This window comes from Typopeltis vanoorti, chromosome 25 (assembly GCF_054136105.1).
Source record: "Typopeltis vanoorti isolate ZY-2024b chromosome 25, IOZ_Tvanoo_1.0, whole genome shotgun sequence".
In the NCBI taxonomy this organism is placed as follows: Eukaryota; Metazoa; Arthropoda; class Arachnida; order Uropygi; family Thelyphonidae; genus Typopeltis; species Typopeltis vanoorti.
This window is the reverse complement of record NC_143573.1, coordinates 19,732,825-19,748,074: the sequence shown is the minus strand read 5'-3', so window position 1 is coordinate 19,748,074 and position 15,250 is coordinate 19,732,825. Positions and strand designations below refer to the sequence as shown.

At 40.4% G+C, this 15,250-nt stretch overlaps 1 protein-coding gene across 1 annotated transcript in view; it reads left to right on the top strand.

The window, feature by feature from the left end:
* The first annotated feature begins 1,309 nt into the window (after positions 1-1,309).
* The window catches only part of LOC150092588 (uncharacterized), a 74,770-nt gene continuing 60,829 nt past the window's right edge, over positions 1,310-15,250 (top strand). Inside the window, exon 1 of the mRNA XM_090414730.1 lies at positions 1,310-1,719. Within this exon, the coding sequence (XP_090270856.1) occupies positions 1,628-1,719 (92 nt within the window). The 5' untranslated portion in view covers positions 1,310-1,627. The remainder of the gene's footprint in view (positions 1,720-15,250) is intronic.

Here is a 15,250-nt window from a genome sequence, read left to right as displayed (position 1 = left end):
GAGATGCGGATGTTGAGATGGATGAGTGGTGTGACAAAGACGGACAGGATAAGGAATGACTACATCAGAGGGAAGGTTAATGTGGGACCAATTGGCAAGAAAATACAAGAAAGTAGGCTGAGGTGGTTCGGACATGTAGAGAGGAAGGGTGTGGAGTATGTTGGTAAACAAGTGGAGTATATGGAGTTGGAGGGAAGGAGGAAAAGAGGCAGGCGCAAGTTCAGGTGAAGGGATAAGATGACAGAGGATCTTAGGGAGAAAGGATGGAGTCCGAATGACGCCCTGGACCGGAGAACTTGGAAGAGGAAGGTTAAAGATCGGTGCGCCGACCCCGTTTGACATGGGATAAGGCAGAGTGAAAGAAGAGGAGAGTGCAAGAGCATGTAGCTTGGTTTCCTATACACTTGTATCTTTCTGATGATGATCTGCATATAGGGGTCGAAACGTCGTGTTATTTTATTAATAATAAGTAGAATAATCACTTCAACACGAGTGTTTTGTGTCCCTAAATTGGGATCCCTACTGCAAGATGGCAAACATAAGAATTATTATTGTCGACGCCATCTTGATCACTTGTGTCTGGATCCTCTCACTACTTATTTCCAAGAAAATCAAGCCACCATATCCGAGCATCGTAGTCCGTGGACGAATCAGTCTTATAAAAAGGGATAATGACTTCTTTGTCCCTATATATATATATATATATATATATATATATATATATATATATATCAGTTTGTTGTACAACATCCACGGAATATTATGTCCAGTTTTGCAGTATGCCCTATGACCTTATGATGATACGATATAATTTTTTTCAACGTACTGAGAAAACTCTTTTAGAGGGAAAAGTAAAAAAATCAATATTAATCACAGTTTGAGTCAATCATTTTTAAATAGAAATCGTGCTTGTAAAAATGCCAAAAAATAAACGAGTACGAAGTCTGAAAATAACACACGTCTATTGGTGCACTTAATGATTTGAAATTTCCATAGAGAAATGTACACGTACTCATTGCGAGCAGACTTCATTTGTTTATTTAGAAAATGACAACGGTTTTCTGGATTTCAAAGTGACTTGGCAGCTGTTTCAACATCAACAACATATCGAAGGTGCGCATGAAACAGCGAGTGGGAGACACACGCATTGGAAGCACCTGTTAGTGTTTACTCCGCCCTCTATGTTGCTTCTATCATGACACGTCTGCAAGTAATTTTAACTAAAAATGAAGTTTCACCGTAGACACTCGCTTATTAGTAAAGAAAGTGAAATAAATGGGATAGAAATGTAACTACTAAGAACGAAAAATCACTCGGGTTTTGTTTCTGTACAAACAAAGCAATTTTTATTATTATCATTTTTCATCGCAGGTATTGCGTACTTTTTAAGATTAGATTAGATACGCAGACGACAGTCATGGGGAAATTCAGTGAATATTTTTATTCGTGAAACACGTCTGGAACGAAGTGTACGTGGGGTGCTTTTAACCTTGATGATGTGTAGTGATTGTCGTTAGTAAAAGCCTCAAGCCGACATTTGCCAGGTGACGTCAGCGACGAAGTACAGTAATGTCTATTGCGGAAATCATGTATAAAGCTTAGATCGATCTAGCGGTGGCGAAACATTATGGGATGTGGTTTATCGTGCGAGGCTACAAAATGTGCGATTCTGAGTGAAAATAAAGTCCAGAAAACAAATGCGAGTCGAAATCCTTTCAGGTACAGTAAATTACCGAATTTTTTAAATGAAAAAAATAAATTGTATTTATAGGTACAAACGATGGCTTAATTGTCTGTCCGGGATAATTTAATGCTTACATATTCCCACAAAAATTCTCCGACTTAATTTTGTTTGCGATGGGTATTGAACCCAGTTTTAACCTGACAAAACTCATAAACCCCTTGAGAGAAGCTCCTTCACCTGCAACGTCCTTCGAGACTGCAGTAATCAAACGATACATAATTATATTTCAATGATTAGCGTGATTTAGGACTTGAAATAAAGTTTAGTTTCTAAATTTCATTTGTCCGTAGACATAAACAGAATATGCGTATACAGCAGTGAATATTTTATCGCCATTCTCTTCACTACAGTTTGCTTAAGATCTTTACAAGAACCACGTTGGTAATGCACAGGTAGGCAACATACTATGCTTTTCAACTTTATTGTAGTAGTCTGTTGTTCAGTGTCGTCACGACACGTACTGCCTTTTTTAATTTACTTCCGTTGGTAATTATTATTATTATGTGACACCTCCAGGGAGTCCGAAGACTCATCTCCAAAAACTTTTGACAATTATTGATTTGGAACTTTGTTATGCCATCATCTCGCTTTTAGCAAGCAGTGAGTTGGTGACGTGGCAGATGCCCAATCCACAATTTTTATGCGAATTATTCTTCAGACTGGAGAGCCAGCGTTAACCACTCCGTCAACCATTGTGAACATAGGGCTGACATTCCCACCTTTTGTATTAAGGTTTTTTGAATTAGCTGTAATAAACTTGACGCAGGAAGTGCCCGATAATGAAGGCCGTACGCGGGTTGGAGGGGAGATGCTTTTCGAGGCAGGAGAACACGTTATTTCAACATTGGGATCGTGATGTACGATTAACTTGATAGTATAATTAAAAATGTGTTTTCTTTTGTTGAATATAACTTTAATTTGCATATCAGTTAAATTTTTGCAGATATTAAATGGCAAATTTAATTGCGTGCATAACTTTCGAAATGATTTACTTAGGCTGGCACTAACGTACTTTCAATGAGTAATTTGAAATGCTTGTTCATTGTCCATAGTAAGATTAGCTGGACTGATGCCCGAAGTTTGGATTTATATAATAATGCTTGAATCTTCCATCATATCGATCCCTTTTCAAATTATGCTAGAGCACACCACTCTTGTACTCATTTCACAGTTACAATGTTTACACCCCCCCCCAAAAAAAAGGAAAAAAAACTATCTGAATTTGCCTGAGTGATTTCGAAGGCTCCTGCATATGTATCGATGTGCAGAATCGAGGAAGAATCAAAATGAACTGACTGTGCGGCACTTCGTTACAAACATGGCCACACATCGGGCGCTGTTCGCCGCGATGAAGAATGTTAATTATCATACGATACGATTGCGCTAAATAACGTTTGTGTAAATGTCTGAACCCGAAATCTGGATTTTGCGTGCTCGCAAGTTCTACGATCCACTATTTCCACAGAAGGAATAAACGCAGCTGTGTCACCCACCGACGCGCGTGTGTCACCTGCAATGTCAGACAATGCGCAGAACGGTAGCGTAACCCGTTCATTTGCTGTCCTTTCATATTATGACAAAATGCGTGAAGCGACTCTGAGCAGAAGTCCGTTACAACCCCATAATCCACGAACTTTTTTTCAAAATATTCAAGTAGTTTACGTTAATCTTTGACAAAAAAATTATGATTTTAATGTATAAACTAGTGAATGGGTAATTCTACCAACAATGAAGTGTTTAAAATAATGTAACAATAAATTTTCAGTTACTTAATATGCTATTTACATATACAGGGGTTCCATTCACAAGAAAAACATTGGAAGTATTTATTCATTATTTTTAGCAGATTTTGCTAAATTAATTAAATCCTCAGAAATAGTAAAATCTGCAGCTGATGAATGTTTCAATTTTTCTTTTGTCAAAAGGAGTCCATTCATCAAGGGAGTTGATTTCTTATTTTATTCTTATTTTCCCTGCTGAAAATATTCTTTCAGTTGCTGCCGATGAGTGAGGGAGGCACAGTACAGCTTTAACTAATGTGGTTAAATTAGGAAACATTTGTTCTCCTACAGCATTTTTCATTTCAAAAACTTTATTCCAAAAAACTATGAATTCTTGACCTTTTTTTCAAATGCTTCTACAGTCTTCAATAGTTGCCATTCTCTATCAAGCTCTTCATAACGCCCCTAGATATACATATTCTATGTCTAAACACCTGACCATTGTCGGCTGGATTTATCTATTCAATGGGGTCCAAATGACGCTGTGCATCGATAAAAGGTGGTTACTCATATTAAAATATTTAATTTTCCCACTTGTTGTCATTGTTGGAATAATCTTATAATACGCGAGAGGGGTTTTGAATAGCGAAGAATATATTTTCATTGGCTAATGCCAGTCGGATTGCGTGAGTATGGGATCGGAGAGGTGGGGGAGGGGAGAGAAAGTTAGCGAACAGTGAGAGGGGGGAAAGAAATCGTGAATGTGATATATGGGGAGGTGGGAGAAGAGAAAACATGTATTGTATTTCCTGAGCTAAGTTTGCTCCTATGTAAATTAAACACTGACTGTTAAATTTATATTGAAATAATAATTGTAATTTTTTTAGTTATTTATTCTGCATAAATTCTTTAACTTGTAAATATCTTTCAACTTTATTGGTTTAAAGGGTGAAGCAGATACTTTTCATATAATCCGCTGTCTGATGAGGAAAAATATTAATGAGCCTGTTGCTCGCCTTGCGTGGGCCTGAGGATTAATCATTGAGGTTGCTGTTTAAAATAGCTCTTGGTCTTTTGTACTTGGTGTAATCTGTTGCGTCGTAATTTGCAGCTAGTTGAATTAGATTATTAGGATGCACAGATGCTATTGAAAAGAACTTAGTTGCTATAGTCTGCATGAAGGTATAAATATAGGGGACTTCTGTGCCCCGGTGAAGTTGCACAGTGCGTATGAACCGTGGTGCGTTCAGGATTATTCCGAGACATTTATTCTGCACACATTCTAGTTTGAGGATATTAGTATTAGCAGTATGACTCCAAGCCGGAGAAGCATAGATGAGTATAGGACGAATCATCAATTTATATATAAGTAGTTTGATTCTGGTGCTCAATTTGCTGTTTCTGTTTATTAGAGGATAGAGCTGTGCAATGATTTTTGATGTCTTTAAACATTGAGACTTGATATGGGAACTGAAAGTCAATTTTCTGGCCAAGATATTTGATCTCAGACTGCCAAGCGATTTCTGTGTTAAACAGGAGAACGTGTCCAGTAGGAAGCATTGATCTTCTGGCGAACAGTACGGCTACGCTTTTCTGAGGATTTATTTTGAGTCGCCGTTTGAAATATTGTTCAATTATCAGTAGATTTTCCTGCAGTCTTTTGATTGCTAGGTGCGGTTTTAAAGATCTGGCTAATATCGCTGTATCATCTGCATATAAAGCTTTGATAGATGACAGTGGGTTGTGCGGAATATCACGCATATAAATGGAGAAAAGAGTTGGTGCCAGTAGTGATCCTTGTGGGACACCAGCCAAGATCCGTTCTTGTATGGAGAGTGTGTGCCATTTATTTTAACTTGCATGCGCCTATCATAGAGGTATGATCTGATCAGGTGAACCACTTCCAATGGTATTCCAGATGTTATCATTTTATATAGCAAGCCGTAGTGCCAGACTTTGTCGAATGCACTGGCTATGTCAAGGAAAACAGCCCCAGTGCATTGACGCCAGTTAAATCCCGTGGTAACATATTCTACCAATCTGTATACTTGTTGTGTGGTACTGTGAAATTGTCGGAATCCAAATTGCTCCTCAGGAAGAATGTTTAATTTGGGCACTAGTTCTTGGAGTCTAGTGAGAATGACTTTCTCGGCAATTTCCCTGGGTTGGAGATGAGGCTAATTGGTCTGTAGTTTTGAGGTGATCGTGGGTCTTTTCCAGGTTTATGGATTGGGATTACATCTGCTAGTTTCCAGTGGAAAGGAAAATATTTGTAGTGTAAGATGAAGTTTATAATGTTAGTTAGATGCAAAATAGCTGTGTGCGGTAGTAGTTTTATCATCCTGTTTGTGATTCCATGTCCAGGAGCCTTTTTTGTTTTAAAACTTCTTGATTATGTCGTATAATTCTACAGGTGATGTGGGTGCAATTTGACTAGAGCATGTGACAGAAAGTTTGAGCGCAAATCTGACATGTCGATGAACCTTGTATATGTGATTGAAGTCGAGATGGTCATATGAGGGTTTGCATTGCTTTTCTAGAGATGTTACTATTGCCTCGGCTTTGTCTGCGTCGGTATGGATAAGGCCAGTATCTGTTTGGAGAGGAGGAAGCGGTTTGTTTTTATTCTTGATGTTTTTGATGAGATTCCATATGGAGTGATTGTCAGGAGAGAGAGAATTCAATTTACCTCCCCAAAGTTGATTTCTGTGCGCTGTGAGGGCATCTCTAACTGCAGATTCTTTTATCTTGAGGTGCTCGCGTGTTGTGATATCTTTTTTGTTGCTCTGTTCTTTTCTCTGATCAAGTTCATAATGTCTTCTAGCAAATGGTTAGATCTGAGGTAGTTCTGGAAATAGTTAGTGTTGCCACAGCAGTGTTGATTTGTTTAGTTAGATCCTTTATAGCTGTTTCAATTTCCTCTGTGGATTTAATCAGTAGTACAGGATCAAGATATTTTGGGAATACTTTGGATAGCTTATCCCAAGGTGTGTATGTATATATATATATATATATGGGGGGGGGGGGAGACAGGTTATCCTGGTTTCCCAGCTTTAATGGAATGGGATTGTGGTCAGATGAAAGATCATTTAGAGTCGCTACACTTTACTCGAGTCTTACATTCAGTAGGATAGTTATGTCTAGTACATCAGCTCGACCGTATGTCTTATGATGGATAGGCGCTGTGAGGCCTGCCACAACCACATTATTGGATCCAGAGTATTTAGCGAGGATGTGACCATTTTTATTTGTGGAACGGCTATTCCAGATAGGATGCTTGGCGTTTAAGTCGCGAGCCATGATGACAGGCTCTCTGTTGATCAGTACGGCGTTCAGATCTGAAAACAGTAATGTTTTTTTTTTTTTTTTTTTTTTTTTTTGCGTAGGATTATATGATGCGAAAACCTTTAGTTTGCCCACCGTGCACGTGGGAATTTCTATGCCTGTAATCTCAAGATTAATGGTGGATGGGACATTTATAGTGATCATTGATGTAATTTTTAATGTAAATAGCAGTGCCGCCGCCTCTGCAGGATAATCTGTCAGTTCTGTACATCTGGTATTCATTTATTTTGCGATTATCTGATGGTCGGAGATGGGTTTCATTTATCAAGAGTATATCTGGCTGACGCCTTTGGGCGAACTCCTGGAGTCCAAGATTCTACCTCTTAATCCGTTCGCATTCCAGGCTATGATCTGTAAGGAATCTGGTTTTATTTTATTTCTGTTCATGAGTCAGCGCTGAGATAATGACTTGTGTGTCCTTTAGAAATCTATTTGTAGAGCATGGTGAGGGGTTGGATCTGCTAAAATCCAACAGCATATTTGCCAAGGAAGAGGTAATGATAGCTGTCAGATTTGGGTGTGATGTTGGCTGTTCCAGGGATGTCTGTTTAGGGCGAGTTACATCCGCATATGTCCTAGATTGTTGTTTCCGAGTTGTTCTTTTAGGGGCCTCTGACTTCAGCAGATGGGCTTCTGACCCTTTATGTTGATCTTTAGGAGGCTGTGAAATAGTTTCTGACGTAGGTGTGCTAAGAGAGGAAGAGTATGTTCCTTCTTCTGGTTTTCTAATTCTTAGATTGTGCACGCATCCTCTGTAGTTAGCAGTATGAGGACCGCCACAGTTGGCACATTTAGCCGGGGTGGATTTTGGCTTAGAGCATGTATTTGTTGGGTGGCTGACCCCACATTTTAAGCATTTAAATTCAGCCTTGCATATTTTCTGGGAGTGACCAAACTTCTGACATCTGTGGCACTGCCCTGTTGAAGCCCTTTTTCCTTAATGGTTCTATAGTGATTTTCAGTCCACAGATGGACGTCAGATAATATATGTGCTTGTAGGTTTGACTAATCTCTACTAATACCAGTGGCATTGGACTCCTGTCTCTTCTGGTCATTTTGCTGACCTTTACTGGTGGTAAATCTTTATGGTTTAGATCTGCAGTGATTTTCTGTGGAAACATCTTCAGATACACCTCTAATCACTACCTTGAGGTTTTTTCTGATCCTAATGAAAAAGTGTGGTACTGAGTACCTCTGGTATTCAATTCAGATGTTAACCGTCGATAATCCATCACTGTCCTGGGATTTTAACGCCGTCTGTGACATTCTTCGCTTGGCTGTATGAGATCCGTAAGTTGTACATCGTAGTCCATAGCCACACCCACTTATTCTTTTCACGCAGAATAATCGGGGGGGTATCTATCGGGGGTAGAAATATTTCAATCTGTGATCAGGACCACCTTTGGGAGTTTGTTTCATCTGTCTTTATCATCGTAATCTGATGACTCACGAATGAGTAGGTTGGGATGGAATGATGCCTGAGCAAAGTACTTGGTTGCTATCTGGAGGAGAAACGTAGGTATGTCTGGCAGGTTTCCGTCTGGGTGGAGGATAGTGTTCCTTACAAACCATGGGGCATCGATGATTATTTGGTTTGGATTCTTTGTAATCTTTTGGTGTTGCTAGGGGAGGTGTGGCTCCACGCTGGTGAACCGTAAGTTAGTATGGGTCTGATGATTGCTTTGTATATTCTTAGTTTGTTTTCTGGACTTACTTTGCTTCTACGGTTGGGTAGAGTTGAGCTATCGCTGAGTTAGCTTTGTTGCGGGCATGAGAGATGTGGGAGTTGAAGCTAAGATGGTTATCTAGTTTGATTCCCAGGTATTTTACTTCTTTTTGCCTTGGGATAACAGTATTGAATATCGTGACTGCTCCGTGATGATTTGCTTTCTTCCTTGTAAATAGTATGGCCGTGCTTTTGTCTGCATTGACGTCAATTCTCCATTTCCGAAACCATTTTTCAAGATTCGTTGCTGCGTTCTGTAGTCGTTGTGTGGCTAGGTATGGCCTGAGTGATCTGGTCAGTATCGCCATGTCATCTGCATAAAAAGCCATGGTGGTTGATGCTCTTCTTGGGACGTCTGAGATAAAAATGATGAAGAGCAGCGGCGGTAATAGGGAGCCTTGCGGGACTCCTTCTGTGATACTTCTTGTGGTGGATCTGAGCCCACTGAGTTTCACTTGAAATTTTCGGTCTTTCAGGTAAGAGTCTATGATTTGGATGAGGTTTGGTGAGTATTTTGCAGTTATTAGTTTGTGGATGAGGCCTTTGCCACACTTTATCGAAGGCTTTTGCCACAACCAGGAAGGCTGCACCTGCATGTTGTTTTCAATTAAATCCGATAGTTATGTATTCTATAAGTCTGTGGATTTGTTGTTGTGCACTGACCTGTTCGAAAACCAAATTGTTCTTTTGGGATTAGGTCTAGATTGTCCGTTTCGTTTTGTAGGCGTTCTAGTATTACTTTTTCAGTGATTTTCCCAAGGCCTGACAAGAGGCTGATAGGTCTGTAATTCTGGGGGAACTGAGGTGCTTTCCCCAATTTGTGAATGAACTTCCAGCGAGTGGGGAAGTAGTTGAGTCTTAGCATCACATTGATGATAGCCACTAGATGCATTATTGTTTTGTGAGGGAGTGCTTTTATAATTTTGTTTGAAATCTGATCAGGACCTGGTGCTTTTCTGTTATTGAGGTTCTTGATGATTTGGTATATTTCCTCTGGCATAGTATAGCTTGTGTTGTGATGGCTGGTGGTATGATGAAGTGCATAGCGTACTTGCCTGTGGATTTTTTCAATGAATCGCAAGTCCGCATGAGTGTAGTTTGGTTGAAATTGCAGCTCCAGGGTGTCTGCAAAGGCTTCTGCATTTTCATCGTCTCGGTAGACCTATACCTCTTTCTCCATGGATTGGTTGTATGTTGGGGTGATAGTTGCGAAGGGTTTAGTCATTTTCCATAATGAGTTATCTGCAGTGTTTAAGAAGCTTCGTTTCCTCTCCCATAGTTGATTCGTATGGCCTGTGATCGCATATCAGAATAGGTTTGTTGCCCTATTTAGCTCTTGTTTATCCTGGGGTGATAGTGTTTCATTGTATCGACGTCTGATCCATCCTGTTTTTGTTGCGGATAAGCTTTAGAATCTCTTCTGGGAGCAGGTTGGTTTTGAGCTGGAGCGGTAACGGTCGAGGCTGTTGCAAGGTCAGTTTGGATTGTGCTTTCCAGTTAATTGATCGCTGTGTCTACTTCTTTGGGTGAGGAGATGGTTGGGACAGGGCCTGGATGTTGCAGAGAATTCCGTTGAGCTTCTTGAGATTTGTGTAGGATTGTCAGGGGATGGTTTCTGCTTCCCTGCCTAGGCTAAGAAGAACTGCATTGTGGTCGGAGCTAAGATCATTTATAACCTGTAACTGGAACTGGTGTGGGATGTTCCTGAAAATGGCTATATCCAGCACGTCAGGTTTGCCCAGTGGTCCATAGTGTGTTGGTTCAACAGGATCTGCTATGGTGATGTTTCTAGTCATAGCGAATTTGTGTAGGCTCTTCTCATTATTATTGGTGTTTCTACTCTTCCACGTGGGATGTTTTGCATTTAGGTCTCCCGCCACTATGGTTGCTTCGTTAGTGTCAAGGAGCTGGGAGAGGTCTGAGGCTAGGAGTGGTTTGCCTGGAGGGTTTTACACTGAATATAATTTTAGACTACCTGTTTTGTTGGTGTGTATTTCAACACCAGTTTCTTCCAGGTTTGTGGTTGTTGTTTTCTTGATCTCATTGTATCTTTGTTTTTTTTTAACAAATACAGCCGTTCCTCCCCTTTGGCATTGAGCCTGTTTGTCCTAAGTAGTGTGTAGTGCCTTATTTTGGGGTTATCTCAAGGCAGAAGGTGCGATTCGTTGACTAAAAGGATGTCTATCTTATATCTTTCAGCGAATTCTTTTAGTTCTAGGAGGTTGTTTAGTCCGTTAGCATTCCAATATGCAATCTGTATTGAGTTAGCTATGGTAACTGTGATATCCATTAATCATGGAAAAGATGACTTGTGTGTTTTTGAGGAATTTGTTGGTGTCGGCCTGATTGAGATTTGTTTTGCTAAAGGCCGTTAACATCTCTCCTAGAGTAGCAGCTAGGATTTGGTTGCAAGATGCCGGTTTGTTACTTGTAGAGACCGCAGATGCTTATGATTTCTAGGGGGTAACAGCCCGCGTTCTGATTTCTGGCGTAGTTCGCTTCTGAGTGGGTGGGAGTAGTGCCTCTCTAGCCTTCTGCAGGTTAGATGGGTGGAGTGAACATCCCTTATAGTTGGCTAGGTGTGGGACGCAACACTTTGCACACTTAGCGCATGGGGCACTTGTCTGCTCGGTACATGCGCGATATCTTAATTGGCTCTAGGCCTTGTGATCTGAGCTCAGTAGCTATTTCTTCAGCTGGTATGGTTTCAGCCAGACCTCTGATGACCACTTTTAGATTTTTTTCACTCTTAAGCTGAACGTGTGATATGGGACTTTCAGTTCATCCTTAAGTCTTGAGTTGGCGGTAGTCCGAAGTTCCTTCAGGTTGAATCCGGATTCCTTCATCTGTACTCTTGGCTGATGTAAATTTGATGTTTGTGTTCTTCATCGTCTCTATAATTAAAGACCATTTTTCTTTTGTTCTTAAAATTACTGGTGGAATCCTCTCCTTGGGTTGTGCCCTGGAGTCAGTTTCTATTCTTTCATCAATTTGTGCTGTTAAGTCCATTGGAGCTGTTCTTTCCAAGGGTTGCATTATTATTTCAGGTTCTGCAGCTGGCAACTCCTCCTCCTTACGCTTTCTACTGACAACCTGATAGTCTGAGTTATTCGAGTCCACTAGGGGCTGGCCGTTAACTGGCGACATAATCTCTGGTGTTATCTTGAGAAGTGCTGGGGAGAGGGTCAGGGGATTGATAGTCCTCTGTTTCAACCTCTTCTATTTGGGATTGCTACCTTTCCTGGCCATTTCCTTTGCAGCAGGCCTCCTACATGTTTGAAGATTGCCAATAGCCGCTTGAAGTCGAGCTCATCATATGGAGAGTCCATAATTTGGCCTAAGAGAAAATAGCGGTTGCTCGGGTTTCCCGAGTAGTTTGCGAGTGATCCTGTAGACTTTGAGAGTCCACTAGCTAATCCCGTAGACAGCTTAGAGTAAGCGTCTACCAGCAAAAAAGTTAGTTTATTATAGGTGACTGTCCTAAAAACAAGGAAAAAGGAGTTTCGGGAACTTACTTGGACACAGTGCAGAGATCTACCTCTCTAAAATACCATTCGTCCACCACTGGTCCTCACTGCGGGTGGGGCCTGCCGGCCATCAGACCTCCCCATATTTCATACAGATGGGGAGTTACTAGGTCTCGAACTGTGTTAGTTCCAGTGCAATGCGAGCTTCCCGAAAAACCTTATATAAAATTCAACTAGGCAGAGTCTAAAGGAATACGTCCGACCACAACGACAGCCACTCACTAATCGCCATAAACACTTACTCTTACAATTATTATTTCAGTAAAAATTTAATTTTTTTTTAGTTATTTATTCTGTATAAAGGTGACTATCCTAAAAACTTGTAAATATATCCTAAGTGAACTTTAATATATGCATTTTATTTGTTGTCACGGAAAGTGAAAGTATTTCTAACGGACTCTGCTAATGTGATTTGATTGGCTGCTGTATGGTAAACTAAGTTATTTTTAGATAGCGCGTGCCTTGGCTTATGGAGAACTATACAACGATCACGTGAGAATTGCGTGTTTTTTTTTGGGGGGGGAAGGAGAGAGGATTTATGAGATAGAGGAAGAAGGAACAAGAAGGAATGATTCTATGCTGAAATTATTGATCTAAGAGTGATTAAATGACACCGAGTGAGTTTTGATTGATTGAGTCAGTGATGAAAATAGTGCATATTCGTATCTCAGGATTACGGATTATTCTCAAAGTATTGGAACCTTATTACAAAAAGAACTACAGGAGCGTTTCTGAGTGCCAGAACTCAGAAAAACTTACTGAGGTAAGTAGCAGCCAATTCTCTATTTAACTTAGCAATAGCAAGACCATGGAAAAGTCCCTAACGTTCGAAGACGTTTACAGAGAGTTCCTAAGATTAGGAAAACTCTTAAATGATAACTGGTCAGGGAAGGTAAAACTGTACGACACCCCCCCCCCGCATTCTTGCCACAATTAGAAGAACAAGCAACACATAGCAACGCCTACCAAACAGAAGAATCGCACACAGACTCCCAGAAAGTACAAAAGAAAAGAAAAATATCTAACACGACGGAAATACCCAAAACAAGAGAAACAGACAAAGGAAAGAATATCCCCAGTCATCCTAAGGGCCAAGGAACACTGGACATCGATCGCCACTGCTCTGAAAACAATAAAAATCACCTTCGCAAAGGCAACAAACACAGAAGGAATACGAATTCAACCTAAGACATCGACAGACTAGAGAAACATAACAAAATTCTTGGATAACAACCACCTACCGTATCGCACATTCCAACCCAACAGCGATAAACATCTGAAAGTAGTACTAAGAGGAATCACCGAAACAAAATCAACAGAAGAAGTCATCACCGACCTATATAAGAAAGGATTTAGCCTCATTAAAGTAAGCCGAATGCACAGAGCTGACAAGACTCCCTACCCCTTGATCCTAGTCGAAATCTCAAAAGACCAGAAAGATATACGACCTCCAAACCATCTGCGACCTAATTATAAAAGTAGAATCTCTGAGACGCAAATCCACAACAACACGATGTCAGAAGATCGGTCATAGCGAAATGTGCTAACTGCGGGGGCCCACACCCCGCCAACTACAGAGGGTGTACAGCACATCCTCAAAACCAGAAGATACAACCCCAAAGCAGCAAGCCCATACAAGAAAGCACACCCACCCAACAAATCACAGCCTCCACAACAAACGGAAGATCATATGCAGAAGTTGCAAGACCAACCCAACAACAAGACTCCAAACCCAAAACAAACCACCAACAGCAAACCAGCAAGACCAATCTTCTCAACATAACAAGCTGTATAGGAGAGATGCTTGCAGAACTCCGACAAACTGACCCAACACAAGAGGCCAAGGACATCATTCTAAAACACACAGATTTTATTCTCTGCAATCCCTAATGGATAAAAGCAAAATAAAACCCAACTCTCTACAGAAACCCAAGCAGACATCATCTTAGAAAATGAAATGCATTTGCGTCCATCTCACAAGACAAAAATCAACAACTATACCATGTACTGCACAGATAGAACCTATGCAAGAGGAGGAGGACCTGCCATCTTCATTAAAAGAAGCATAAAACACAACGTAATCGCCACACCTCAAACAGAACACATGGAAACAACAGGAATTGAAATACACATGGAGAACACAAGCGGTATCATGGTATTTGTAGCATACAACCCCCCCCCCCCAGATAAAAAAAAAAAAAAAAAAAAAACCTCCTAGAATCAGATCTGGACACGAAATATTAAATGCAGGTAATGCAGTAATTATAGTTGGAGATTTTAATGCCAAACATTCAGCCTGGAATAGCAGAAACTCAAATATCAACGGAAGAATACTCAACTCTTATACTACTTCACGAAACATAGCAATAATAGGACCCACAGAACCAACACATTACGGAGCAACCGGACGTCCTGATGTGCTTGATATAGCTATATTAAAAAACATAGCACACAGCTATCAAATACATGCAGTCAACAAATTAAGTTCTGATCACAACCCCATCATATTGCAACTAGACACCACACAAGATTTAACGGAAAATACCTGCACCTTTATCAACTGGAAACAACTTTCCTCAGCCTTCCAGGAAATTCTTGGCCTAGTACCACATATTATTTCCACTGAGACATAGAAAAAGCAGTGAAAACCTTTGAAAAGCAAGTATTAACAGCAGTATCACAGGTAACACGTACAACCAAATACGCACCACCAAATAAACTCCCAGAGGACATAAAATGTCTCATCCGAGAGGAAAAACAGATTAAGAAGAAAATATCACAGAACACTGGATCCTGCAGATAAGCAGGCAGTTAACAGAGCTACAAACCAGGTTCGGTATGCCCTAAAGAATCGCCGTAACGAACTCTGGAATAACAAAATGCGCCAATTAAACACAGAGGATCAATCACTGTGGAGAAAGATGAGATCACTTCGTTCAAAACCTAGCACACTTCCCCCAATCCAAGGAGAATATAGAGTCGTCTACAGTGACGAAGAAAACGTAGAAGCATTTGCAGACAGTTTATAAAGACAATGCAGTCCCAATTATGCTAATGTAAATTTAAGCATCATAAGAAAAATTCACACCCAAGTGCGTAAAATAACTCAAAACGCTTCACTCCAATCCAACAACAAATCCATGTCACCAACAGAAATATATGACATCATAAGAAAACTAAAGAACAA